At 45.9% G+C, this 25861-nt stretch overlaps 1 protein-coding gene across 3 annotated transcripts in view; it reads left to right on the plus strand.

The window, feature by feature from the left end:
* FOXK1 (forkhead box K1) overlaps positions 1 to 25861 on the plus strand; it is an 84497-nt gene that overhangs the window by 39129 nt on the left and 19507 nt on the right. For all 3 annotated transcript variants that reach the window (XM_061599356.1, XM_061599355.1, XM_061599358.1), the window contains exons 2-5: positions 2628 to 2825; positions 23905 to 24061; positions 24867 to 25013; positions 25108 to 25301. In XM_061599356.1, coding sequence (XP_061455340.1) covers positions 2628 to 2825; positions 23905 to 24061; positions 24867 to 25013; positions 25108 to 25301 — 696 coding nt within the window. The remainder of the gene's footprint in view (positions 1 to 2627; positions 2826 to 23904; positions 24062 to 24866; positions 25014 to 25107; positions 25302 to 25861) is intronic.

Genomic DNA, 25861 nt, shown 5'->3' on the forward strand with positions numbered 1-25861 from the left:
TCCAAGAAATTGGAGTTCTACTCTTGGCATTTCTGTTCACAAAATATTACTTTCTCTGCTATTTTTACCACTTAGAATCTCTCAAATCTGGAATTTCAATCTCACATTCTTTAAGAGGCTGCCGTTGGAGAGATGCATACGGGTAACAATAGCCTAGGCAAGGCGCTCTTAGCAGTCTGGCAAGGAAAATGCATCGGCAGAAAATTGACTTGTATGCTATAATGCCCATGATAACTCTGCTTACTTATAGCATGTAAGATGTCTGTGCGGCCAGTTACAATCAGACACAACTGCTGGTGGAGAAAATACCAGCTGAAACAGAGTAAGCCTTTTCTTGAGCAAAACAGCACAGTGTTTTGGTTTCGTAGCAAGTGTGGCTTTTATAGGGGATTTTACAGTGATGTATTGCTCCCAAGGTGGTGGTACAGGCTGAAAACTTGCTTAGTTTGTTTGTTCTTTGCTTTTTGGAAAATGCCTAGAAATGCTAAAAAGTTCAGACAAGTGCCGATTTCATCAACTTTTGTTCCAAACGCATAGGCAGATCTACGCTTCTGCTGGGATGGAACAAACAGCTCCATTGCTGCTTGTAATATTGTGAGACAGTATGGCAGAAGAGGGCTTATTACACAAAACAGTTGTTGCGTTTACTGGCTCAGAACCTTACTCTGCAACACTCGGTATGGATTATAAAGCTTTCACGTTCTGGGAGGGAAGTTGTGGAGCATATAAAAGCTTAAAAATGCGAGTGGCAATTCAGGAAAAGCTTATAGGTCGAACTGTGCTGCAGCTAGTAGGCTTTCCGCTGCCTGCTCCCATTTGCAAGGGTTGATCCCGGAGCCCTGTCTTCTTTTTTTCAATCCCCAGGCAAAATGAATGGCACTAACAACAGCATCCTTCCCTGAGGTCCGAAGCACCCGGCAAATCTCCTGGGGATAGAGGGAGCTTATGTCAGAAGGATAGATGGAGGACAGCCAGGCAACACTGAGGAGGCTTTATTTTCCATTTGATGGGCCTATTCTTGAAATGATTTTGGTGCAAAACAAAACTCTTGCCACGCTCCTCTCCTGAACAGCTGAGAGAGCTTCTTCAAGATAAATTGGGAAGCAGGGTAATTTTGCAGAATGATGGCTCTGCATCAGGGTCCGAGGAGAACCCTCCTCCTCCTAATTGCTGCACCATGCTGGGTGGAGGTGGGTACTCCAGTTCCTTGCTATAGATGGAATGGAGCTGCACTGACACTTCCTCGCTAGCACTAGGTGCAGAGGAGGTAACGGCACAGGAATCCGCGTCTTCCGAGATTTTGCTGCTCATGCAGCAATTGGGACAGGCTACAAACAGCAGGGAGTAGAAAAAGAGGAAGGCCAAACAAGAGATGGATGGATTCCATAAAGGAAACCTCAGACCTGAACTTACAAGATCTGAACTGGGTGGTTCATGACAGATGCTCTTGGAGGTCGCTGATTCATAGGGTCGCCGTAAGTCGCAATCGAGTTGAAGGCACATAACAACAACAACAAACTTTTGCTTTGCTTGACCCACCAGCGAAACTCAGTTTGAAGCTGCAGCGAGGGTTTACAGAGGGCAGGTCTTCACAGATATGTTTCAGGATTCTGATGTGCAACTTAAATAGAGCATATCCCATCGCTCCAGGCATCACAGGGATATTGTGTGGCATGGCCTGGAGTGATGTGGCAAAGGGCTTCCTTTGCAGCTCAGAGGATTTGTGCAGTCAGTGTGAGTGAAGCAAACGGAACAACAAACGAAGAGGAAAATCCCCCCCCCGCCCTTTAGGCATGTTGCATTAGGGGAGGGGGCATGACTCAGTGGAGGAGCCCCTGTTTTGGGTGCAGAAGGTCCCAGGTTCAGTCCTTAGCATTTCCAGTTTAAGGCTCCCAAGATGGTTAGGAGTGTAGGCCATGGATAGGGAACCCTCCAGATGTTCCTAAGCTATAACTCCCATTTCCCTGGCCATTGGCCATGCTGACTGGGGCTGATGGGAGTTGTAGTCCAACAGCTTCCGGAGGGCCACAGTTTCCCCATCCCTGGTGTAGACAATCGTGAGCTTGAGAGAGCACTGGCCAGGTTTTGCATATAGCATCCTCTTATTATCCTATGCATTCTGAAAGAGGAGCCTTTCCAGAGCCACAAATGGAGACAAATCAGGGCGAAGGTGAGACAGGGGCTCCTTGTGGCTGTGGGGCAACAGTGCTCGCAGGAGGAAGAAGGATGCTTTACCTGTTCATCAGTGCACTTTGGGAGCCAGGTTAGGCGTTGCTGGAGCAATGGCAACTACAGGAAGGAGTTCATTGGGGGAGTGGATGGGGAGAACATACCTCTGTTGTAGGAGAGGGTTTTTGAGGTGGGTGTTTCAGCAATGCCGGCTTTCGCACAGACCCCAGATGTTCCACCTGTTAATCTGGGCCTCTTTAATTTGTGTCAGATATTTGACAGTCTTTCCTGTAGTGTCAGGAAAGTTAGATTCCCCCTTCCTCCCTGCTCCAACTTAATGGGAGTCACAGAATCAGCAGTTTTGAATGACTTCTCTGGCTGCATGTTCCAACTGTTGGCTCTTATATTTCGCAGGCCGCTTGACCCCTCTCTTTCTCCTCCTCCTCCTTCCTCCCCAGGTGTACCTTCCGGTTCCCTAGCACAATAATCAAGATCCAGTTCACATCGCTCTACCACAGAGAGGACGTGAAAGAGGAAGCTTCGTCGCCTCCACTTCAGCCGCTCTACCCTCAAATATCGCCTCTTAAGATACACATTCCGGAGCCGGACCTCCGGAACTTGGTCAGTCCCCTGCCGTCCCCCACTGGCACGATCAGGTAAGGGGCTCCATCCTGCAGCAGCATGTTGTCATTGCAACCTGTTTGTAGACGCTGTCGTGGCTGCCTCTGCTTTCCTAAAAGATGGCCATCATATGCTCAGTGTGTCTGATATGCAAAGCTGGAGGAATGCCTATTGTTATGATTGGGGGGGCAGTGGAGAGAGGGTTTACGTTGCAGGGACCAGAAACTCAGTTCTCTCCCTTCCCCTTGGGGGAGGCTGGGCCTCTTGTCCTCAGGTACAGCCCTCCCCCCATAGTAGTGAATAGCAGAGCTGCATTTATGTGGGGGGAAAGTAGTGGGCTGTTCTCAACGACGCCATTGTACTGATGGTTAAAGTTGCCCCTGCTAACTCCACTTTCTTCTGGCAGGGGGAAAGCAGGCTTTACCATCTCCAGCTGAACAAGATCCATAGCAAATCGTGATCATGTTCTGCTCCTTGGTCACACACGAGTGTGACGTTCATGTCTGACCAGGAGATGGGATCTGGGGACTGCCTTTTCTATAGAGGATGTCCCGTTAAGACAACTTGCTGGATGCTTTGGTCTAATTCAGCCCTGGAAATGAGCTCATAAAAGTTGTTACCTTGAAAGAAAACAAAATTGACTTAATCTGCTAAGAAGCTAGTAGCCTGTGTTTGCATAGATGGGAAGGAGGCATCTTCTCTGAAGCGCTGGCTAGTGTGTGAAATGTCTCAAGTGGACCAGCAGAGGAGGGACAGTGCAATTGGCCACTGGCCTGCTTGATCTTTGTGCTGGTTGAGAAGCTGTAGACGTTCCTTCCTCTTTGATGGGGAGCGAGGAGCCACTTTCATCATGAGGGCCGCATTCCTTCCTGGGCAGCCTTCCAAGGGCCACATGTCAGCAGTGGATGAGGTCAAAGGCAACAGTGGGTGGTGCATCAAATGTAAACCATACCTTTCTACAGTAGGCTAGGTTCTACACACTCACTCAGCCCTCCCTCTGTCCTTTATCTAGGCAAGCCAGAGGTGCAGTTTGAGTTTAAGGCCACATTTTGGCCAGGCTAAAACCTCCAAAGAGGGTGCAAATCGGGGCCAGTGAGACGTGTGCGCTGGGGAAAGTTTCGAGGGCCAGACAGAGAGGATTAGAGGATCACATTTGGCCCTTGGCCAAAGGGTAGAGTTCCCTATCCTTGTTCTTTAGCTAGCATGGAAACTAAGGGGATTGACTGACTGGAGGAGGAGGAGGAGGAGGAGGAGAAGACAACATTCATGATACATATTTTGTCTGTTCTTGTGCCCTGAAGCTCTCAGGCCCCGCTGATCAGAAGAGCGAGGTCTAAATAGATTACTTTGACTGTATCTGCTAACATTTTGATAAGTAATCCAGTAACAACTCTGACCTACTCTGTTTCGTTTTTTAAACCGCTTCTGCTTTGCATGGAGGATGTGATTTGGTTTGAACCTTCACATGAAGAGGGCTCTGTGTCAAGCTCTGGTTTTTAGCTGTTGGCCCTTGTACACGACTAGGTTTCTCAGAACTGCTAGGAAACGGGGCCCATCTGCATCTGGTGCTTGTGCGTGGTGGTGGTGTTAAGCGAGGGGAGTATTTTCTGTCACAGTACTGAGCCAGTGTGAGGAAACAGTTACTGAGGATTGTTGGACCTGAGTTCAGACCCTCACAAAACCATGAAATGTGCTGAACTGCTATCCCTCCGGTTAAGTTCTTCTGAAGATAAAGTGGAATAGTTCCTTGTATGCTGCTCTGACTTCATTGTGCGATACAAAGGTGATAAGATGAAGGGGTGTCAGAAAAATGACACCTACCCTTCATGTCCCTTCTGTGCAACACTTGGAGGACCAGGAGTCTTGTGAGTCTGACTGGGCAGTACTGGCTGTCAGTGGGAGAGGACATGCTTTGCATTGAGAAAGCCTCAGGTAAAGGCCTCCACTTGTGAGGCTTTAGAAAGCCACTGTTATTTTATTTATTTATTTATTTTATTTATATACCGCCCTAAGCCAAAAAGGCTCTCTGGGCGGTGTACATCAGAAATAAAACAAGCACAATATATAAATACAATAGATATAACAGAATCAAAAAAACAAACAAACAAGCAAGGAACCAAACTACACCAAAATACAACAATAATGCAATACTGTTAAAATACACTATAAAATACACATAAGATACAGTTTAAAATGCCTGGGAGTATAAAAAAGTTTTCACCTGGCGCCGAAAAGATAGCAGCGTCGGCGCCAGGCGCACCTCATCGGGGAGACTATTCCACAGTTCGGGGGCCACCACTGAAAATGCCCTAATTCTAGTCATTACCCTCCGAGCTTCTCGATGGGATGGTACTCGGAGGAGGGCCTTAGATGTTGAGCGCAGTGTACGGGTAGGTTTGTATTGGGAGAGGCGTTCCACCAGGTATTGCGGTCCCATGCCGTGTAGGGCTTTATAGGTCAAAACCAGCACTTTGAATTTAGCCTGGAAACAAATAGGAAGCCAGTGCAGACGGGCCAGAACAGATGTTAGTTAATAAAACAATCCAGAGCCACGATCTGTCACAATGTAAGGGCAGCATTAGATGGCGCAAGTCTTGCACAAGTAATGCAGTATGAGACTGAGGTAGTTAAAATCATCCATTGCTGCCATTACCCTTTCCCAAAATTAATGCGAGAGCCACAGTGGCCAAGCTTGAAAGGCAGAGGCTGCTGTTGCTTTTTCTTTCTGTGATTTGTCTCTTGCAATTCAGCATTTGCACATTTAAGGTGGTCCTTCCCTTGGTTTGCTGCTGACATGTGCAGGCCTGCGCTTGCTGGGGCAAGCGGAGTCAGAACCCTACTGTGGGCAGGACCCTTGCCAGCCTGCAAGAGGAAGGGGCCTCAGCTCCATGGCAGACCCCACGCTTTGCTGGCTGAAGGTCCTGGGTCCAACCCCGGCACTCCCAGTTAGAAGGATCAGGTAGCAGGTGATGGGAAGGATGTTTCTCTGCCAGAGACCCCGGAGAAAGATCGCTAGCCAACCTGGTGCCCTCTAGATATTCTCGGCTATAATTCCCACCAGCCTCAGATCAGCACCGCTGTGCTGGCTGGGGCTGATGAGAGTTGTAGTCCAAAACATCTGGAGGGCACCAGGTTGGCGTAAACTCTACTGGACTAGACTGACCAGGAGTCTGACCTAGTATAAAGCAGCGTTTCCACTTCTGGCTTGGCTGGTGGGAATGAAGAAGCCAGAAGTGGCCTTTGTCGCTACATTTCGGAGCTTGCATGTGCCCTCAGTAAAAACAGGAGAAAAGGGGGGGGGATTAGGTTCTCTTCTTCTTTTTTCAAATCTACTAGTCACTTGACACCAGAAGGTCCCCAAGCGACTTGCACACTGTTAAAACAAAAGCCGATAAAAGACAAAAAGGAGCAATAGGACTAGCACCCCCTCGCAGCCACAGGAAGATCTGGCAGCGTACTAAAACAAAATATCAGTCCCTTTCACAGCAGCAGCAGCATTTGTGGTTTTTATCATCCGACACCCTCCCTTTCTCAAGCATAGCTCTGTCAAGAATTGCACCTTGCCAACATGCGGTCATTGGTTTCCATGTTACCACTTTTGGGGGCAAAGCAACCCAGCACGTGCCCTGTGTCCTTGATGCTGCTCTGTACGCTAATGCTAGATTCCCCCCCACACACACACACACTCTCACACCTGCAAAGAGAGAGTGCAAGGTGCCCTGACTTCTGCCCAGTCCTGCAGAAAGATGCCTGACTCTTTAACATCCGTTGGGGCTTTAGCAGAAGCAAATCTATCTCAGCTTCTTGGAAAAAGGAAAACCTCAAAAGGCTTGCTTGAGGTTTTCTTCTTCCCCCCCCTTTTTTTTTGTTCTCAGTTCCTTCTTGCAGGGGAGGGGCTGCCTTGTTTATAAATATCCCCTCGCTGTGTGCACCTCACAGGATTTTTTTTTGTTCCCTGACTTGCTTTCTTTTCTCAGGAAGTGAATGAGATTGGTTGCTTTCAGGATATTTGAATAATGTGTTATTTATATAGCACTCTTTGTAAACGTGCAATCCTTTTTTTTATATGTCACCAGCTTATGCAGGCAATTGAGAAAATATCTTTCTACAACAGTTAGTGAACTGATTTCTGATGTAATTTTTTTTATATGGTTTTATTCTGTGTTTGTGTATGTTGTAATGTAAACCGCTTTGTGAGGTCTGCCTGAAAAGCAGCATATAAATGCCTTAAATAAATAAATAAATACTCTTTAATATCCTTTAAATTTTACTTACATGGCTTTGGGCTGGGAAGGGCATAGCTCAGTGGTAAGGTCCCAGGTTCAGTCCTTGGCATCTTGAGGTGAGGCTGGGAAAGGCTTCTTGTCTGATACCCTGGAGAACCTATCCCAGTCAGCTTCTTAGTCAATTATCTGTCAGACTAACCTACCTTGCAGGGCTGTTGAGAATATAAAATAAGGAGGAAAGCCCAGAGAAGATACTGAGCTCCAGAGGTTTTGCAGTATGCCTGGGGCTGAAGTGGCACAACTTTCTTCTTCTGATTCTTGCATTTCATTGTTTTTAACTTGCAAAATTGCTCCCCTAAGATCTGATGATGGCCACTGACTTTGATGGCTGTGGAGAAGATAAATCCATGGGGGAGTAGGTCTGTTCAGCTGCTATTAGGCATGCTGGCTCAGTGGGGCGCCCACATTCAGAGGCAGTGTTCCTCTACATGCCAGATTCTGGAACTAAACAGAGTAAAGACAGCTGCTGCTTCCATACCCTGCTTGCAATTTTCGGGGTGCTTTCGGCTGACCAGTGTTGGAAACAGAATACTGGGTTCCGTGGCCCGATCCAGCAAGGACAGTCCTTGCCTGCTGAAGCCCATCGGCCCTCCATGCTTCACAGATAAACCAGACTTTCACAACGTGGCTCTTTGGGCCCAGCTGCTGCCAAGGCATCGCCTCTTCAGAGGTGGTTTCATAGCAACATCTACATGACTTCTTTGAGGAATGTCAACAATCCTTCTAAGAAGGCAGGGGCGCTCACAACCCTCCCACCCTATTCCCACCCCACCCCACCCCTGGGAGGCTGATCTCGCTAGCTCAGCTTTCCTCTCTCTTCCACGCACACCCTTGCTGGGGCAGCGTTCACTTGCCTAATTTGGTGCGCGTTTGCCTCGCTCTTCCCTGATTGGCTGTCGGGGAAACTTGCTGTAAACTTTTGCAGGTCCTAAGTTAGTTTCCTTTTTGGAAACTGGAGGCTGCCCCTCCCTTCAGCCACTTCCCAACTCCCCCCCTCCCCAAGTTAAGGGGCAGGTTTTACTGTGCGAACAGGAACACGAGAGCGCAGCAGAAAGAAAACAGGCCTGGCCCAGCCCAGCCCCGTTGACCTCTCTGCCTCTTGCAGCCTGCCCGCCTCTCTGTTTACTTTCTGGCTTGTTTCCCCAGCAAGTTCTCCCCTGTGAAAGAAGCCTTTTTAGTTTTCGTTTTTATTTTCTCTCTCTCTCCCACCCCCCCTTTTCTATCATTATGAGGGGGAAGGTTCACCTAGAGAAAGGTTGTTAACTAAACCAAACATGATCTGCCCACTTCAGCAGTTCCACAATGTGAAACAACAACAACACGGTTGCTTTTAGGATATAATAACCTTCATCCTTCTCCCCCCCTTTTTTTTTTTTGCTTAGTCAATTAACTGCTTTGCCTTCAGGTGACACTGTTTAAATAATCCCATATTGTTGTTTACTGGGTTTAAATGGGGGGGGGGGGTGATCAACCCTTGCTGGACTTAGTTGTGATGTCAATATTTTGCCCCATTTTATTTCGAATTTGTATTTTTTTTTAAAAAAAGCTTCCTTTTAAAACTTATTTTGCTGTCTTGCACAACTGAGGAATATGGGATTCAGCCCTGTGTAGAAAGCCAGTAGAAACATCCTGTCTATGAGATCATGCATGCTGAGAATAGCCAAAACAGCAGCCGGTTTCAAGCAAAGATTCTGTAGAAATGGTTAGCCACTGTAAGACTTTGCGGTGGGGGCTGATCAGCCCCTTTTGGAGTCTCTAACTGTGGCCTGTTGGCATTTCTCCCTCACTCCAGCACTAAATCAACTTTAGGGCTTGGTAGTCGATCTGTTCTCAAGGGCTCACTCATCAAAGGCTGCTAATGCAAACCACAGCATCAGCCCTCCTGCTCAGTTTGTTCCTTGGACTGGTTGTTCCATGCAGCGAGCAGGGCTGTGGAGTCGGAGTCGTGGAGTCGGAGTCGGGAGCAATTTTGGGTGGAGTTGGAGTCGAAGGTCTGGCGTACCAACTCCACAGCCCTGGCAGCAAGCAGGGGTGGGAATGAAGTGGTAGAATGGGTGCTGGTGGAAGAGGTTGTCACTTCCCCCCCCCCACTCTCTCCAAGAAGAAAGCCAGCACATCTTCCGTGTACCTCCTCCAGAGGGAGGCACACAGGGCAGCAGCTAGAGAGCAGGCCTTTTCAGTGGTGGCTCCTTGTCTGTGGAATACTCTCCCCAAGATGTTTGCGTGGTGTCAGCAGTGCCAGCTTTTAGACACCAAGCAAAGGCAAATTCTTATTTCCCTAGGCATTTGCATCTTCATGTAGTTTGAGTTTTAGCTCGTTTTTGGTGTTCACCGATTAGTTAGGTGTTACTGATTCCTGGTGGATGAACAGTTTTTAGTATTATGTATGGTTTTAGTGCTTTTGGCTATTTTATGGTAGTTTGGCATTCTCTTACATTGTAAGTCACTTTTTTCTGTAAAAAGCAACTATTACATTTTATAAATAATAATAAATAAATAAATACCCACAGGAACCAGAAACAGGTTGAGTCTAGAACCTTTAAACCTAAGCTTTACTTCCAAGGAATGTTTTCTTTTTCATTTTTTTTACTCACAATGGACAAAAAAACATTTATAAATGTTTTTTATAAATGCTCTGAAGTGGTGCAGTCCGCTCTGCCTTCTCACTCTGCTGCTTGTGCAGATCAAACCTGTACTGGCAGTCTTAAACGTGTGGCCAGTAGAGGAGGGCGGGAAGGGATTTGCTTGCAGCAAGCAAGGATGAAGACTTGGATGATGGGGCAGGTTAGGTTGGGAGACCAGGGACAAGGGGCAGGCAGGGGGATTTTGGAGGGAAAGCAATGGGCGGGTGGCATGACAGGTAAGAGAGCAGAGTTTGGAACTGCTGGGAGGGAAGGAAGGAATTTGTGTGCTCAAGACCAAGCAAGAGCCTGAGGGGTGACGGTGGTACTGGAGGACAGAAGAGGGAGCTGATGCGTTTCCTCTGATTGGACTGTCTAATTGACGTAGAAAAGTTGTGGGCATAGTCAAGGTGGGGATTGGACTCTCATCTGTTTCACTCAGGACAGTTCTGCTGTAAGAATGGAGAGACCCTGTAGTTTAGCTTCGAGCTCTCACACTCCCCCCTCTTCCTCCAGTGCAGCCATTGGAGGGACTGTGTGTGATTGAAAGCTTCCCATTTTAGATTAACCACAGTTCAGTGTTGCATCTGAAGCCTAACGATGACTAACCCTAACTATGGCTAGTGAAAACATGTCAGCTTCATGAACTCCAATTTTGAGAAGTTGGGTGGCTTCCATTAACCATAGTTAAGACTAACCCAGCTTATCTGGGTGCCGATGACATGACAAGCTGGGGTTGATCTAAAATGGAGGCAAAAGCTCTCAAACCTTGCCTCGACTGCTGCGCTGGATGAGGAGGGATAACACACAACTGAGACTTGCTGCAGCTCAGCCGTGTAATGTTAAATCATGGCACCTCACTCCACCAAAATAATGAAACACAGAAAAAGGAGATAAAACAGGCAACCTCCCCTCCCCACCAAATAACCCCCCAAAAGATTTTTTTTAAAATCCCTCAATTTGCCACAGACATGCAAAAAAAAATGCCCTGGGATATGTCTGAGGGTGCGTGGTGCCACAAGCACCAGCACATTGGGGTCCACACAATTAAATTAATGCAGTGGGGAGCAGGGCTGTGGAGGTGGAGTCGGAGTCAATTTTGGGTGGAGTTGGAGTCAGTAGAAATGTACCGACTCCGGCTTCAAAATAAAAACTTTCATAGGAATTTAGGAAAGTTTTCTTTTTCAGAAATTTTAATCAAATATATTTTATGTTCTATCAATTTAGCCTGATGATTCATGTGGTGGTGATGAAATGCCTTGTGCTACCATTTTACTACAGTAAATTTGTTATTACTAGTTAATATACATTTGCCATTTATGAAGGAGTCGGAGACGGACAGTAGAAAAATAGAGGAGTTGGAGCCGGAGTCAAAGGTTTGGCGTACCGACTCCACAGCTCTGGTGGGGAGGAGAGCCTGGTTGGGAGTCCAGAGTCTGTGAGTTCAAATCCCCGCTCGTGTCTCCTGGGGGTCAAGGGCCAGTTAAAGATCCCCCCACAGTGAGTGGCTCAGGGGTTACATGCCGTGCCACCTGGGCAGCCGTGGGCAAGCTGCATAGTCCCAAGGAGCCCAGTTGCCCCCCAGCTGGCAGTTGTGGACAAGGAAGGGGCTGGCATGTGCAGCTGTGGCAAGCTGAGCAGGCCCTAGCCAGCTGGGGAGGACTAGCCTCAGAGGGAGGCAATGGCAAACCCCCTGTGAATGCCGCTCACCATGAAATCCCTAGTCATAGAGTCGCCATAAGTCGGGATCGACTTGAAGGCAGTCCAGTCCAATTCCAAACGGATTCTGCGTAACCTTGAATGTTTACCTGCAAGCTCTGAGAAGGACAGGTAACGATCCCAACCTGGAATCCTCAAAGGTGCTTTGCGGGTATTGTACCAGCAACTGTATGGAATATAGGGAAGTTCCCTGTGTGGACCACAGAGGGTGAATGCATTGCTGGCTCGTTAGAAATGGGAAAATAAAACTCTGCAGATGCTCACCAGAAACAGAAATGAGTGACTCAGAACGTGAAAGGGAGAAGGTGGGTTTAAATGTGTACAGCGTCAGTCTCAAGTATAGATTTGATTCTGGGGATATCGTAGGCTCCAAAAATATGCTTTTAATCTAACTGCATTGCTTTCTCTTCAGAGATGTGCGTACTGTTCAAATGGGTTATGCAACTGTTTTTTGCAATCTTCCAATGTATGTATTCTGTTTTTCATAATGTACATCTAAATTGAATGCTGTCCTAATTGGAAACAGCATGTTTTCATGGAAAAAGCATGAGGCTAGAATTGCTCGAATTATCTTCATTGCTTTTTTATTTTATTTGTGTCGCCTTGGCAAAGCCTCCTAAGAGGTTCTGCAGTTCTGTGGCCAGTGTGTTGCATTTCAATCTCATGGATCCAGGCTCACAACCCTGCTCAGGTTTGCTGTTGGCCTTGGGCAAGCTTTTGGCCACAACCTGATGAAGAGTCGTGCGCCTTTAACCCTACCAGTTCCCATAGCCTTAAGCAAACGTAATACTGTGCTGGGATTGTAGATATTGTCTTTGGGCCTTAGTTTTGCAGCTCTAAAGTGGGAATAAGGGGAGCCTTTGCAGAGTTCATTGTGAGGATTTATTTATTTATTTAGAAAAATAGTTGTACACCACTCTCTTGCAAAAAACCAAGATAGTGTTCAACAACGTAAAAACATTTAAATAACAAACGATCATGAAAATGAATGGCTTCTCAAACAATTTTAAAATGCTGTGTAGGCCTGTCAGCACAAAAAGAGCCTTCAAGAGATGTCTGAAAGTCAAAAGCGAGGTTGCCTGCTGAATCTCTCCTGGAAGAGGGTTGCACAGCATGGGACTGGCAACACTAAATGCCTGACTTCTGGTTGAGGCCAGTTGGGCCTCTGGAACACAGGGCACAACTAACAGCGCTCCTCTGGAAGATCTCAGTGGCTGGGCTGGGCTGGGATAGGATAGAAGGGTTCAGACAGTCCTTAAGGTATCCTGGGCCCAAGCTGTTCAGGGCTTTGCATATCAACACAAGGACCTTGAACTTGGCCAGGTAGAATGAATGAGATCATGATAATGTACTTAACACTCTGCAAGTATTATATAACTATTATATCAAGTTTCTGCATGTAATTAAAGGGGGGTCATCTAAATCAGGGGGGAACCTGCGGCCCTCTAGAGGTTGCTAGACTACATTTCCCATCAGCCTCAGCCTGCATTACCAATGGTCAGAGTCAATGGGACTTGTAAGCATTCCATATAAATATGCTGTCTTATGAGTTGTGTTAATTTTATTGCAAGTTTTCTTTAAGCTTATGTTTGGTAAGGCCTCAACACTTTTGGCTGAAGTCAGACATAATGGCAAAGCACGGTTTGATGTTGCATGCATGCTGCAAGTCTCAAGTTTGCAAATTGGCTGTGCTGAGATGTAGTACTAAACTATGGTTTAGTGTTAAGAGGACTAGACTATAGCAAGCCTTAGGTTCACAAGCTCCCTCTCCCACACGGATATCAAAACTTTCTGATTCTGTGTTACATTAAATTCAGTTTAGCATGTCATCTGAACCCAGACAAAACCTTAACTGGGATTAGTTGAAACAAGCCAGATTCATAAATGACGTTTTGAAGTTGGATTGTTTCAACAAACCATAGTTAACATTAAGTACGTTTTGTTCAGGTTCAGACATCATAACAAGTTGCTGTTAATCTAAAGCAGAAGCAAAAGCTTCTGAACTCCTTCCTCAGAGCCATGTCGCTGGAGGAAGAGCAATTGCATAAGCCCAAGTCTCACTGCTGCTCATTCTCATAACTATGGTTTACCATTGCATGTAAATGAAGCCACTCTCTTCTTCATCCATGTGTGAGGGGCGAATATTAGAAGCTTCTGGTTCTGGTTTGTGGTAAACCATAGCTTTGCCATTTCATCTGAACGTGGCAACTATAATGCAAACAAACCATAATTTCCCCACAAATCAGGATCTTTTGTGTGTTCCCCCTTCTATAGCTACTAGCAGTTTAATGAGGCAATTTTAAATCTGAGAAGCAGCCGTGATCATGTCTGCTTCGCTCCCCCTCTAGTACCGCTATGCTACCCACAGCAAAGCCATGGTTTGACTTAGCATTAATGTGCAAGCCTTGGCTCACAGTTTGTCTCCCCCAGACAAACCATAAGGAGTAAACCAAGAACAAATCTTGGTTACAGCTCATAGTTTGGAGAGAGAGTGACTGACGGACTCTCTAAGCCAGGGGTTCCCAAACTTTGGTCCATGGAGAGCTTCATTCAGGTGGTCTGTAAGAATACCATTAAATACCATATACCATCTAGCACTGCATACTACAGTTGCTACAACAGGCAGAAAAATAATGAAGTGATCCGCCAAGACCCTCAGCAATTTTCAAGTGGCCTGTCAGAAACCAAACCTGGGGAATTCCCTACTCTTTCCTAGCCATGGTTTGGCTTGGCATGACATGTGAACCAGCCCAGTATTAGAGCGGGGGAGGGCCTATATGTACCTGAGTGCAGCACATACTTTGTATAGCAAAGGCATCTGCTTCCCTTGCCAATGGGAAAGTCTTCTGCCTGAGAAGACCCAGAGAGCTGCCTCCGTTCAGGGCAAGTGGAAGAACTAGGCTCGAAGAACTATTGCTCTCACTTTGGTATAAAGCCGCTCTTACAGGTTGCTCCTTCAAGAAGCGGGGGCTGTGACTTCTCAGGTAGCGTGCTCTTGTTTTTATGCTACATTCACTTTATTTATCTGTTCGTTGCATTTATGTCCTGTCCTTCCTCCAAGAAGCATGGGGAGCTTTTGGAGAAGGGCTGGAGCTCGACGATAGAGCCCGCATTTCGCATGCAGGAGATCTCTGGTTCCATTCCCGGCATCTCCAGGTAGGTGGAGAGCTGCTGCTAGTTCTTCATACTTGGGTCCCCAGATGTTGTTGGACTAGAACTCCCCTCACCATTGGTTAAACCGGCTGGGGATGGTGGGAATTGTAGCCCAACATGGAAAAATACTGGTGCAGACATCACTGAGCTGCATGGACCAACAGGCTGCCTCTGTATGAAGCAGCATCCTATGATCCTGTAAGGTGTTCATGGGGTTATTCGTGGGGCTGTGGAGTCAGTACGTCAAACCTTCGACTCCGACTCCTCTATTTTTCTACTCTCCGACTCCTTCATAAATGGCAAATGTATATTAATTTATTAATATTAATAAATTAATATTAAAATATTAATTTTATTTTGAAGTCGGAGTTGGTACATTTCTTCCGACTCCACCCAAAATTGCTTCTGGCTCCACTACTCCGACTCCACAGCCCTGGTTATTCCATTTCCTATTTTATCTGCACAACAACCTTCTGAGGTAGGGTTAGGATGAGAAAGTGGCCAGGGTTGGACGATTTCCCCCCAGGCTTCTTGTGCATGTTTTGATTCTGGTTTGCAGCTTTTGGGAGGTATTTTTTCCCAGGTTTTTTTTTTTTGGTGTGTTTGGGTGCCCACATGCCTGGCAATACCTCCCTCTTGTGTATATAGAGTGCCATTTTTTGAATAAAAATAAGCACCTTGATAATAATTTGGTTATTTGGTAATTTGGTAACGTAGGGCTGCCCTTGAAGACTGTTCGGAAACTCCAGCTAGTGCAAAATGCGGCAGCCAGGTTGTTGATGAGGACCTATCGGTCTGCGCATATAACACCTGTCCTGGCCCGCTTGCACTGGCTACCCATCTGTTTCCGAGCTAGATTCAAGGTGCTGGTTTTGACCTATAAAGCCTTATACGGTGTGGGACCGCAATACCTTGTGGAACACCTCTCCCGCTATGAACCTACCCGTCCACTTCGTTCAGTATCTAAGGCCCTCCTCCGGGTACCAACTCATCAGGAAGCCCGGAGGAATGTTGTTAGATCTAGGGCCTTTTCTGTGGTGGCCCTCGAACTCTGGAACAGCTTACCTGAGGAGATACGCCTGGCGCCTACGGTACTTTCTTTTAGGCGCCAGGTTAAGACCTGGCTATACTCCCAGGCATTTTAATGTTTTTACGTTTAATTTTTTGTTAGTTAATTTGCTGCTATGTGTTATTGATTTTATTATATTATTGTATTTTAATCCAGTTTTGTACACCGCCCAGAGAGCTACTAGCTATGGGCGGTCTAGAAATGAAACGAAATAAATAATAATAATAAATATAGGATTGTTGATTAAAGATTAACCTTTCTATCTAAATCTCCCCCCCCCCCCGATAATTTTCTCTGATGTGTTTTTAATATGTACGGCAAGCCTGTTAACCTGTAGAATTATTCAGTAGTTAATGCCGGGTTTATAAGAAGATCCATCCTAAACCATATGGCTCTTGATTTGGTTGGGGCTTCATGCATTTGCTTGTTTGCTCTATGTAGCGTATGCAAAAGCAAGTGTGTCTGTGTCTCATAGACCAAGTTTTGTGCATGAATGTGCCTAATTCTTGGGCAAACTGACACATGCAGGGAGAAGCTAATCATAGCTGCCTAAGTGTGTTGTCAACTTCTAGTGTTTTTCCAACAGTATGGATTCCAGGAAAGCGTGTCTTGACAGTGAGCAATAGTGCTTTCCCACCTAGCCTCCTACTCAGACTGGGCAACCAGACTGGCAGCCTTAGGCCACTACCCAGCTGATGGAGAGAACCAGAGGGTGAATACAGCCAGTAATACAGTTTAGTGGGAAACGTGGTGTTGATATTGATGCACCGCCTGTTTCCTTGCATGTTTGCATCCTGCATGCCACATAGACCCCAAATATCTGAAAGAGTGCCTCCTTCCCTACCTCTTGGGCAAGGGTGGGGAAACGTTTTGGCTCCATGGGCCAGATCCTTATTATGATGGGCCTCGTAGATGGGGCCACTTGACATCATTTTGACACCAATGACTGATGGGTAGTTTGTCCCGCCCACCTGGCAGAATCCCTTGGTGGGATTCCCAAGCACCCACTGCTGCTGAGGGAAGCCCGAGAGAGTAGTCGTTGTGATGTCAGCTGATTGACAGGTGAGTGGAGTTTGAAGAAAATGGCCTTGTGGGCCAAACTGGACCCCCTGGCAGGCCAAGATTGGAGGTTTCCCACCCCCTACTCTGGTTAAGATCAGCAGAGGGGGGCCCTTTTGGTAGTTCTGTCATCCTTAGATGTTTGGGGGTGGCGATCCAGGAGAGGGCATTCTCTGTGGCAGCCCCTAAACTGTGAAATTCCCTCCCTACAGAGGTACATGTGGCACCTTCGTTATGTTTTTGTGATGTGTGGAAGACACACCTCTCTATCGTGGCCTTTGACACCGAGAGAGAGAGAGAGAGAGAGAGAGAGAGCGCAGTTGATGAAGGCAGAAGCCGAAACGTTTTACTAGTAACGTACAAATCTCTTGTTTCGTTAACCATTCTTATTGTGGACCCAGCCCTATTTTCTTGACTCTCATTTGTTTTAACTAATTTTAATATTGCATTTTTAAATTGTCGTAACCTGCCCTGAGGCCTCATGATAAAGGGCAGGTAAGAAATCTATTATGATTACTATTACTTTTATTTTAATAATCCTATCACTGTTATCATCATCTGGGAGGCTAATAGCTCAAGAGGAGTTGAAGCCCCTGTTGAAGAGGAGGACGTTGAAGGAAGGAAACGAAAGCTAAGGGGGGGGGAGGGGGCAAACTCCTGCCAAGTCCCAGTGTGCTCCCTACTAGCACTTTCGGTATGCACTGAAGTGGTTGCCGCTCTGACTGCCAATGCCTGGCATGTAGGGCTTTCATCATAGAGATGCAGGGACAGAGTGACACCCCATCTGTGTTCATAAAGAGTCATGGCTATTGGTGGTTTTGAAAGTCTGGACTGTGTCACTTTGATATTTCCTTCATCCCTATGGCTCTTGCAACCTGTTTAGGTGGGAGGATTTGGGAATTGGTCAGTTTACACTGTACCTTCTTGCACGACCAATTCCGTGCTGTTTGTTTGCAAACCTTGATCTGTCAACATATCCCGTTATTCCTGATGAGAGATGACAGGGCCTTCTAGAAATCATTTTTCTCCAGTTAGAGCCTTGCTGCTTCAGTCTCTGAGCACCATTCGCCATCCAGACTAACTCGGATGATCTAATCTCCAGCTGTTGCGTGCTGCGAATCTGCCCTGTTTTCCTGCAAGCTAGTAGCATCTATCCTTTGCTCATGCATAATGTCACAGGAAGCTGCCTTGTAATAATCAGGCTGTATGTCCATCTAGCCATACACTGTCTTCTCTGAGTGCCACCGGCTCTCAGGTAGAGGTCTTCCCCATCACCTACTTCCTGGGGTTTAAGCCTGGGATCTGCTGCATGCAAAACACATGCTTGGCCACTAAGCTGTGGCCTTTCTGGTCCCTGCCACGGAATGGACAAGGCTGGTTCCCAGTTCCGTTTTCAACACCAGAGGTGGTATAAACAGCCTGAAGCCTGGACGGACACCTTTTGCATCCCAAAACAAGCGTTTGGACCAGCTCAGGGGAAGGCCTTTGTCTCAGTGGAAAACCATGTGCCTCTGCATGCAGAAGTTCAACCCCCAGCATTTCCAAATATGCTGGAGGATACCAGGGGTGTGGAGTCAGTATGCCAAACCTTCGACTCCGACTCCTCTATTTTTCTGTTGTCTGACTCCGACGCCTTCATAAATGGCAAATGTATATTAACTAGTAATAAATTTACTGTAGTAAAATGGTAGCACAAGGCATTTCATCACCACCATGTGAATCATCAGGCTAGATTGATAGAACATAAAATATATTTATTTGATTAAAATTTCTGAAAAAGAAAACTTTCCTAAATTCCTATGAAAGTTTTTATTTCGAAGTTGGAGTTGGTACATTTCTTCCGACTCCACCCAAAATTGACTCCAACTCCACGACTCTGACTCCGACTCCACAGCCCTGGAGGAGACTCCTGCCTGAAATGTTTGGAGAGCCACTGCCATTCATGGACCAATGATATGTTCCAGCAGAATCTCCAGGTATTTTTATACAGTGCATTTTAACATGTGATTTATGCACACCCCTCTCAGACCGATGCGTAAGCAATAAGGATTTGGACATTTTTATTTTTTACTTTTTATAAAACTTTTCCCCCATATGCTGTGTATAGGTAAGTCACCGATACCCAGAGCAGGTAAGTAATGGAGTGCACATACAGGCACATGATGCAGCAATAATAATCCAACATATATAAGCAGAAGGTAACAATAGTAACAAATGTCATAGTCCCCTTCCCCAAATTCAGCTGGATAGAGAGCAGGGCCGGGGGGGGGACTGCTACCGGGTGGGTGGGTGGGAGTATGATTTGGGGCGGCCTAAAGGATGTAGAAGGATGTTTTTTATCTAGGCTGCTTGTGCGCATACATTGCATGAGGAGAAAGGAACCAGGAATTGGCTTCATCCTCGTATGAAATGTCAAGATGTTCTTTGGGATGGTCAGGATTGTGTCTTAAAGTTATGTTGAGAAAGTTAGTGCTGTGGGAAGCAGCAGCTTTTGTCTGTTGTTGGCTGGGTTGAAAGAAAGAAACTGCAGCAGCTGAAGCCAAAAGGGGAGCCGCACAGATTCCCCTCCTTCTCTTCCACTGGATCCCTTTGTCAAGGATACATCACTTTTCTCTTCCGAGAACTCTCAGACTGCACGGCAGATCCCTCCTTCTAAACATGCGCGTGCGCAGACACCCCCTTTGAAGTGGGAACGTTGGTCTTGGAACCCTCACTTCCTCTCTGGGGTTTAGCAGTTCTTCTTTGTGTCTTGCCATTTGTAGGCAGAAGTATTTTTTGCAATACTTACCTGTGTTCCTGACTTCTTTCTCAGACTTCCATTTTGCTTAGCTTTTTAAGTGTTTGTGTTGAAAAACTGAGGTTTGTGGGGAGAGAGAGGATATATCAGGACAGACAAAAGGAAGTACTTCTTTACTCAGCGCATAGTTAAACTATGGAATTTGCTCCCACAAGACGCAGTAATGGCCACCAGCTTGGATGGCTTTAAAAGAAGCTTAGACAAATTCATGGAGGACAGGGCTATGAATGGCTACTAGCCATGATGGCTGTGATCTGCCACCCTAGTCAGAGGCAGCATGCTTCTGAAAACCAGTTGCCGGAAGCCTCAGGAGGGGAGAGTGTTCTTGCACTCGGGTCCTGCTTGCGGGCTTCCCCCAGGCACCTGGTTGGCCACTGTGAGAACAGGATGCTGGACTAGATGGGCCACTGGCCTGATCCAGCAGGCTCTTCTTATGTTCTTATATTGCATGTAAGTTCACAGAATAAATTTCAGATTCTTTCTCTGGTGGTGCCATTTAAACAGTGGCAATCTATTTTCCTAATCCTATGTCAGATGCATGTAGGAACTCAGAATATGCACAGCTGTCCTGGTGTTCCATTCAGACTTGTTAGCTCTGATGCTGGGGCATGTGCCTTTGCAAGGTCATAGGCCAAGAAAGTGCTTGGCACATGGACTTGTCCCCCTGCAATCCAGCCCCCTAAAAGCATTCTTACCCGGTTTGATCTTCGGTCTTTACTTGCTTATTAATTGTCCTGCAGCATGGCTGCTCCTGTTTTTGTCTGAGAGATGCAGGAGTTTTAAGCAAGCGTTCATTATTTTTCTCTTTTGTTATTTAGATTTATAGCTTGTGCCATGAGCGCCATCTTGTGGCACGTCAGTGATTCTCCACTTTCATTAAGCTACTGAAAACACGAGTAGCAAAGGAGATGGTTGGAAGTTGTATCAACATCTGCAGTCCCCACTGATGAAGCTTAAGGAGTCAGGCGTCTGTTTAGGCCTGTGATTTTCAAATTCTGTTCAAGGGATTCTTTTCACATCAGCTTGTCTGCCATGCATGTCGCGTAGGTTTTTGAGGCACATACTATTTCCGATCTCTGTATGGATGTGAAAGTTGGACAGTGAAAACGGAAAATCAACTCATTTGAAATGTGGTGTTGAAGGAGAGCTTTGAGCATACCATGGACTGCTAAAAAGACAAATAATTGAGTGTCAGAACAAATTAAACCAGAACTATCATTTAGAAGCTAAAATGATGAAACTGAGGTTATCATACTTTGGACACATCATGAGAAGACATGATTCACTAGAAAAGACAATAATGCTGGGAAAAACAGAAGGGAGTAGAAAAAGAGGAAGGCCAAACAAGAGATGGATTGATTCCATAAAGGAAGCCACAGAGCTGAACCTACAAGATCTGAACAGGGTGGTTCATGACAGATGCTCTTGGAGGTCACTGATTCATAGGGTCGCCATAAGTCGTAGTCGACTTGGAGGCACATAACAACAACAACAACATCATATTTTGGAAACATCATGAGAAGACATGATTCACTAGAAAAGACAATAATGCTGGGAAAAACAGAAGGGAGTAGAAAAAGAGGAAGGCCAAACAAGAGATGGATTAATTCCACAAAGGAAGCCACAGACCTGAACTTGCAAGATCTGAACAGAGTGGTTCATGAGAGATGCTCTTGGAGGTCACTGATTCATAGGGTCGCCACAAGTCGTAGTCAACTTGGAGGCACATAACAACACTCAAGTTACACAGTGCTCTGGCCAGATCTATTGGGGATTGACCTGTGTGAACCAGAGTTCACCCTAAAACACACCCAACATTTCCCTGTGGCTATGAATTTCATGGGAGACCTGTAATGAGTAGGCAAGCTGTCTTTTAGGAATGCTTTTCTGCCTTTTTTATCTGACTACGTCATGGAGTAGAGCAGCCTTCCCCAGTCTGATGCCCTTCAGATGTTTTGGACGACATTCCTGCGTTGAGCAGGGGGTTGGACTTGATGGCCTTATAGGCCCCTTCCAACCCTACTATTCCATGATTCTGTGAACTCCCATTTTTCTCAGCTGTATGGCCAAAAGTCATGGATGATGGTAGCTGTAATCCAGAATGTCTGGAAGACGAGGCTGGGGAGGGCTGAAGTGGACTCACTGAAACCAGTGTTTCATGTTGTACACTGCCTTGAGCTCCTTGGAGGAAAGATGGGATATAAATGTTGGTAGAGCAGAACCCAGGGAATCATAGAATCGTAGAACAGTAGAGTTGGAAGGGGCCTATAAAGCCATCAAGTCCAACCCCCTGCTCAATGCAGGAATCGCACTAGTGGGAGTGGAATTCTGAATATGACTGGTCAAAAAAGATTTGGTGAATTAACTGGTTAAATATTGTAAAATTAGCATTTGTTAAACCGTTAACCTTTTTAGAACAATATGTATTTTTTGTTAAATATATATATATCACCACTAACTACAAAATCAAATTTATAGCTATGAAACAATGTAATGGACTTTAAAAAAAAGAATAAAAAAGGCAGTGTGGTGTTATAATATTTAACACAATGTTAGGTAATGTTTTCATGAATGTGAATGATTCACTTAACAGTTCTTTCCTTGGCTTTTATCCTGGAGCATCAGCATCAGCCTGCAGGTCCAAAATGAATTTAAAGCAAAGCAGTTGTTGTTATTGAAAGTCTGGTGTACTAAGCAGGGAGCAGGCCAGTTCTTCAGGCATCCATCAGTGTCATGGCTTCATAGATAACATTTAGTTGGGCATGGTTTCATGATAGTTGGCGATGTTGACTGGTCAGTTGATGAGTGTCCCAGCTCTGAGCTAGTCACTTTGCAACCAAGGCGATTAGCAGAGCAAAATGCACTGGGTGCTTTGAGGCATCAAATGGCAGCTGCTAGCTTCATGATTAAAGGTTAGAGTTTTGGAGAAACTTTGCTTGGGATTTACTTAGGCAGTCGGAAGCTTCCTGCTTGACAGTCCCCGTGACACCATGTAACACCTACCCTGGCAATGTCTGCTATTTACCAATTTGCTTCTGGGCACTATTCAAAGTATTGATGATTTCCTTTAATACCCTCTATGGCTTGGGTCTATCCAGGACACCATCCTGCTCACTCCCTAAGATCAGAAAGAGAGGCCCTTCTCTGTGTCCCTCCGAAGCTGATAGTGAGAAGAGACAGGGCCTTCTCAGTGGCTGCACCAACATTGTGGAACACCTTGCCCTGTAAAGCATGGAGGGACCCAGTGATGTGGGTGGAAAATGTTTCATAAGTTCATTAGTAACATAAGAACTTCTTTGTTGCTGTCCTGATTTTGTTTTTTAAAAAATGAAGAATGAATTGGAAAGCAGGCTCAGAGACCCGCTATTTCAGAATTATCTCTGCAAAGAGAAAATATCAGAAATAATAATGAATCTGATGGCAAATCCGATTATTGCAGAAACGGAGCCCATCAGTCTGGGAGCAGGGAGACCCAGGTTCAAAGCCCTGCTCAGCCATGACACTTCCTGGATGATCTTGAGCCAGCAACACTCTCAGCCTAACCTGGATCATGGGGTTCTTGTGAGGATAAAATGGACAGGGGGGAGGGCGGCAGTGTATGCAGCCCTGACCTGCTTGGAAGAAGGGCAGGATAGCAATGGAATACGTGACTATTATTTCATTTATGTGATAGTTTATAAAGCCCTAAACAACTTGGGACCCAAATGCTTAAAAGTCAGCATCCTCTCATATCGACCTCCTAAGATCCTTGGAGGAGGCTGTCTTAGCTGTGCCACAGTGGAAGGGCCTCTTGTTACGTGGCAACCTTCAAGGGGCCTTCTCCGTAGTAGTGATCTGTCTGTGAAGCACCTTCAAGATACTGTTGCTGTTGACTTTTAGAGTTTTTTATGTCTGTTGACAAACGCATCAGCGTGCACAGGCTTGTGTTGATTTGGCTGGTTGGTATTTGGATCATTTTCGCTTCTTTGTTGCTGTCCTGATTTTGTTGTTCTGTCTGCCTTGTTGATAGAGATGATACTGTGCTCATGGTCTCCCTTTGTTTTGTTTAAATGTACCCCACCTTGGAATAATTTGTTCAGTGCAGGAGAGGGAGTTAAAATATTTATAATAAATAATATAACAATGTTGCTTATAATAATAAATAAATAACCTAAGAATATTTATTGCAGATCATTGCGTTTGGGAACACAGGTCCCCTACTCAGCAGCAATCAGGCTTTCAAATTCTCTAGATTTGCTGAAGCGTCTTGCACAAATACTGCAGCGGATCATCTGATCCCAAGCAGGAACCTGTGTTCTGAAATGCGTTGAGCTGTCACCTTTGAGGACAAGTTTGCATTCTTTCTGGTTCTGTGCCTCTTCCTGATTTTTGTCTTGTGAACATTAACACATACTGTTCTTTCTCTGACAGTGTTCCCAACTCGTGCCCGGCCAGTCCTCGTGGTGCTGGTTCCTCAGGGTATCGCTTTACACAGAATATTACCTCGGATCTGCAGTTGGCAGCAGAATATGCGGCAAAGGCGACATCTGAGCAGCAAGCGGATGCATCTGGCGGGGACAGCCCAAAGGTTCCAATAAACTTTACCTGCTCTTTTGCACCCTTGCAAAGGCCATTATGCCTGGCATTGCATTAATCGCTGTACATGCATAGCTGTCACTTTCTCCATTATATGGTCAAGGGGTGGGCTCCTATTCCAGACAGTTGAGTAAATTGTAGATAAATTCTTGCCAAAGGTTTCACCCCAAGAAATGAATAAGAGCTGCTTATTCTCTGACTAGCAAATTATAACATTTAATACAAGATTTCCAAGGGTGTTAGACTCAGTGGCCTTGCAGCTTTGCCCCCTTACTAGTTAAAATCATCACACGTGAAAAATATTGAAAGCACAGTATCTAGGGTCATTTCTGCAGGAGACATTTAAGCTGTTACATATCTGCATAAGAGTTGCTGTACAGGACCTGATCAAAGGCAGTCTAGTCCAACATCATGTTTTTCCACAGTGGGCCAACAATACCTTTTGAGAAGCCCACAAGCTGGCCACGGAGACATTCGTCCACACCTACTGCTTCCACCACTAAAAGATTGTATGTGATACCCTTTAAAAACAAAACAGATTTTTTCAACCAGTGGCTCTGTGGTCACGCGGAGGATTTATGAGAAGGGGAATTATGATTTGGCCTTAGAAGCAGCGATGTGGGGAATTTTCCACTGAGAAGCTGTTTTCTGGGGATGTTTTGTTTGTTTTTACCTTAGAAGGCATCTGCTTGGCTGGCTCCTACCTTGTTTGACAAGCTGTGTCCCAAATTATTAATGAACTGTGAAGCTGGTTAAAAATTCCCTTGTGTGTCTGTGCTTGTGTTGCTTGCCTGCAGGATGAGTCCAAGCCGCCGTATTCGTATGCCCAGCTAATTGTTCAAGCTATCTCGTCAGCCCAGGACAAGCAATTAACACTAAGTGGGATCTATGCCCACATCACCAAGCATTATCCATATTACAGGACAGCTGATAAAGGGTGGCAGGTAAGTGCCTTCCTTGGGGATCTGCACAGTTCGTTCATATTTTTAAAAAACTTCACTTTGGAGTCACAATTTTTCCTCCCTCTCCTCCCTGCAGAATTCCATTCGGCACAATCTTTCCTTGAATCGTTATTTTGTTAAAGTCCCACGTTCTCAGGAGGAGCCTGGGAAGGGCTCTTTCTGGAGAATAGACCCTCCCTCGGAAGGCAAGCTGGTGGAGCAGGCATTCCGGAAACGTAGGCAGAGGGGCGTGTCCTGCTTTCGAACACCCTTCGGGCCACTCTCTTCCCGGTGAGTTTAGTTTGACAGCAGAAGAGAGGAGAGATGGCTGGGTTTGGTGGGAGTTGTAGTCCAAACTGTCTGGCGGCACCAGATTGGTGACAACTGGGGTAGCTGCAAAGGGAGAATTCTGGGATTATGTACCAGATGCAGACTTTTTTGGGCTTTTGCTTCAGGTTTTGTAAACTGAAGTTGGGGACTGTGGAAAGAGAAGTAGAGCAAGAGCCCGTCGAATATAGGTGTGAGCAGCTGACAAGGCTCATGTTTGCTCTGCGCCTTGAAAACCAGGAGCCTGCTTTAGGAATGCACATTCCCTGTCTGGTGTAAAGTCCCTTCCTTTATCTGCCGGAAACGAATTAGCATTATATCTGAGTTAACCTGAACCATGGTTTACTCTAACCAGGGCTTGAAGCAGATTTGCAGACCCAGTTCAAGAGGGAACCTGGTAAGCATTAACCATGGTGTAATGCTAAATCATGATGAGAACGTTAACTTTGGGTTGATGGAAATGGTTGTTTTTGACATGAACCCACCCGTACACTACGCTCAACACCTAAGGCCCTCCTCCAGGT

The sequence above is a fragment of the Rhineura floridana genome, chromosome 17 (genome assembly GCF_030035675.1).
Source record: "Rhineura floridana isolate rRhiFlo1 chromosome 17, rRhiFlo1.hap2, whole genome shotgun sequence".
NCBI lineage: Eukaryota > Metazoa > Chordata > Lepidosauria > Squamata > Rhineuridae > Rhineura > Rhineura floridana.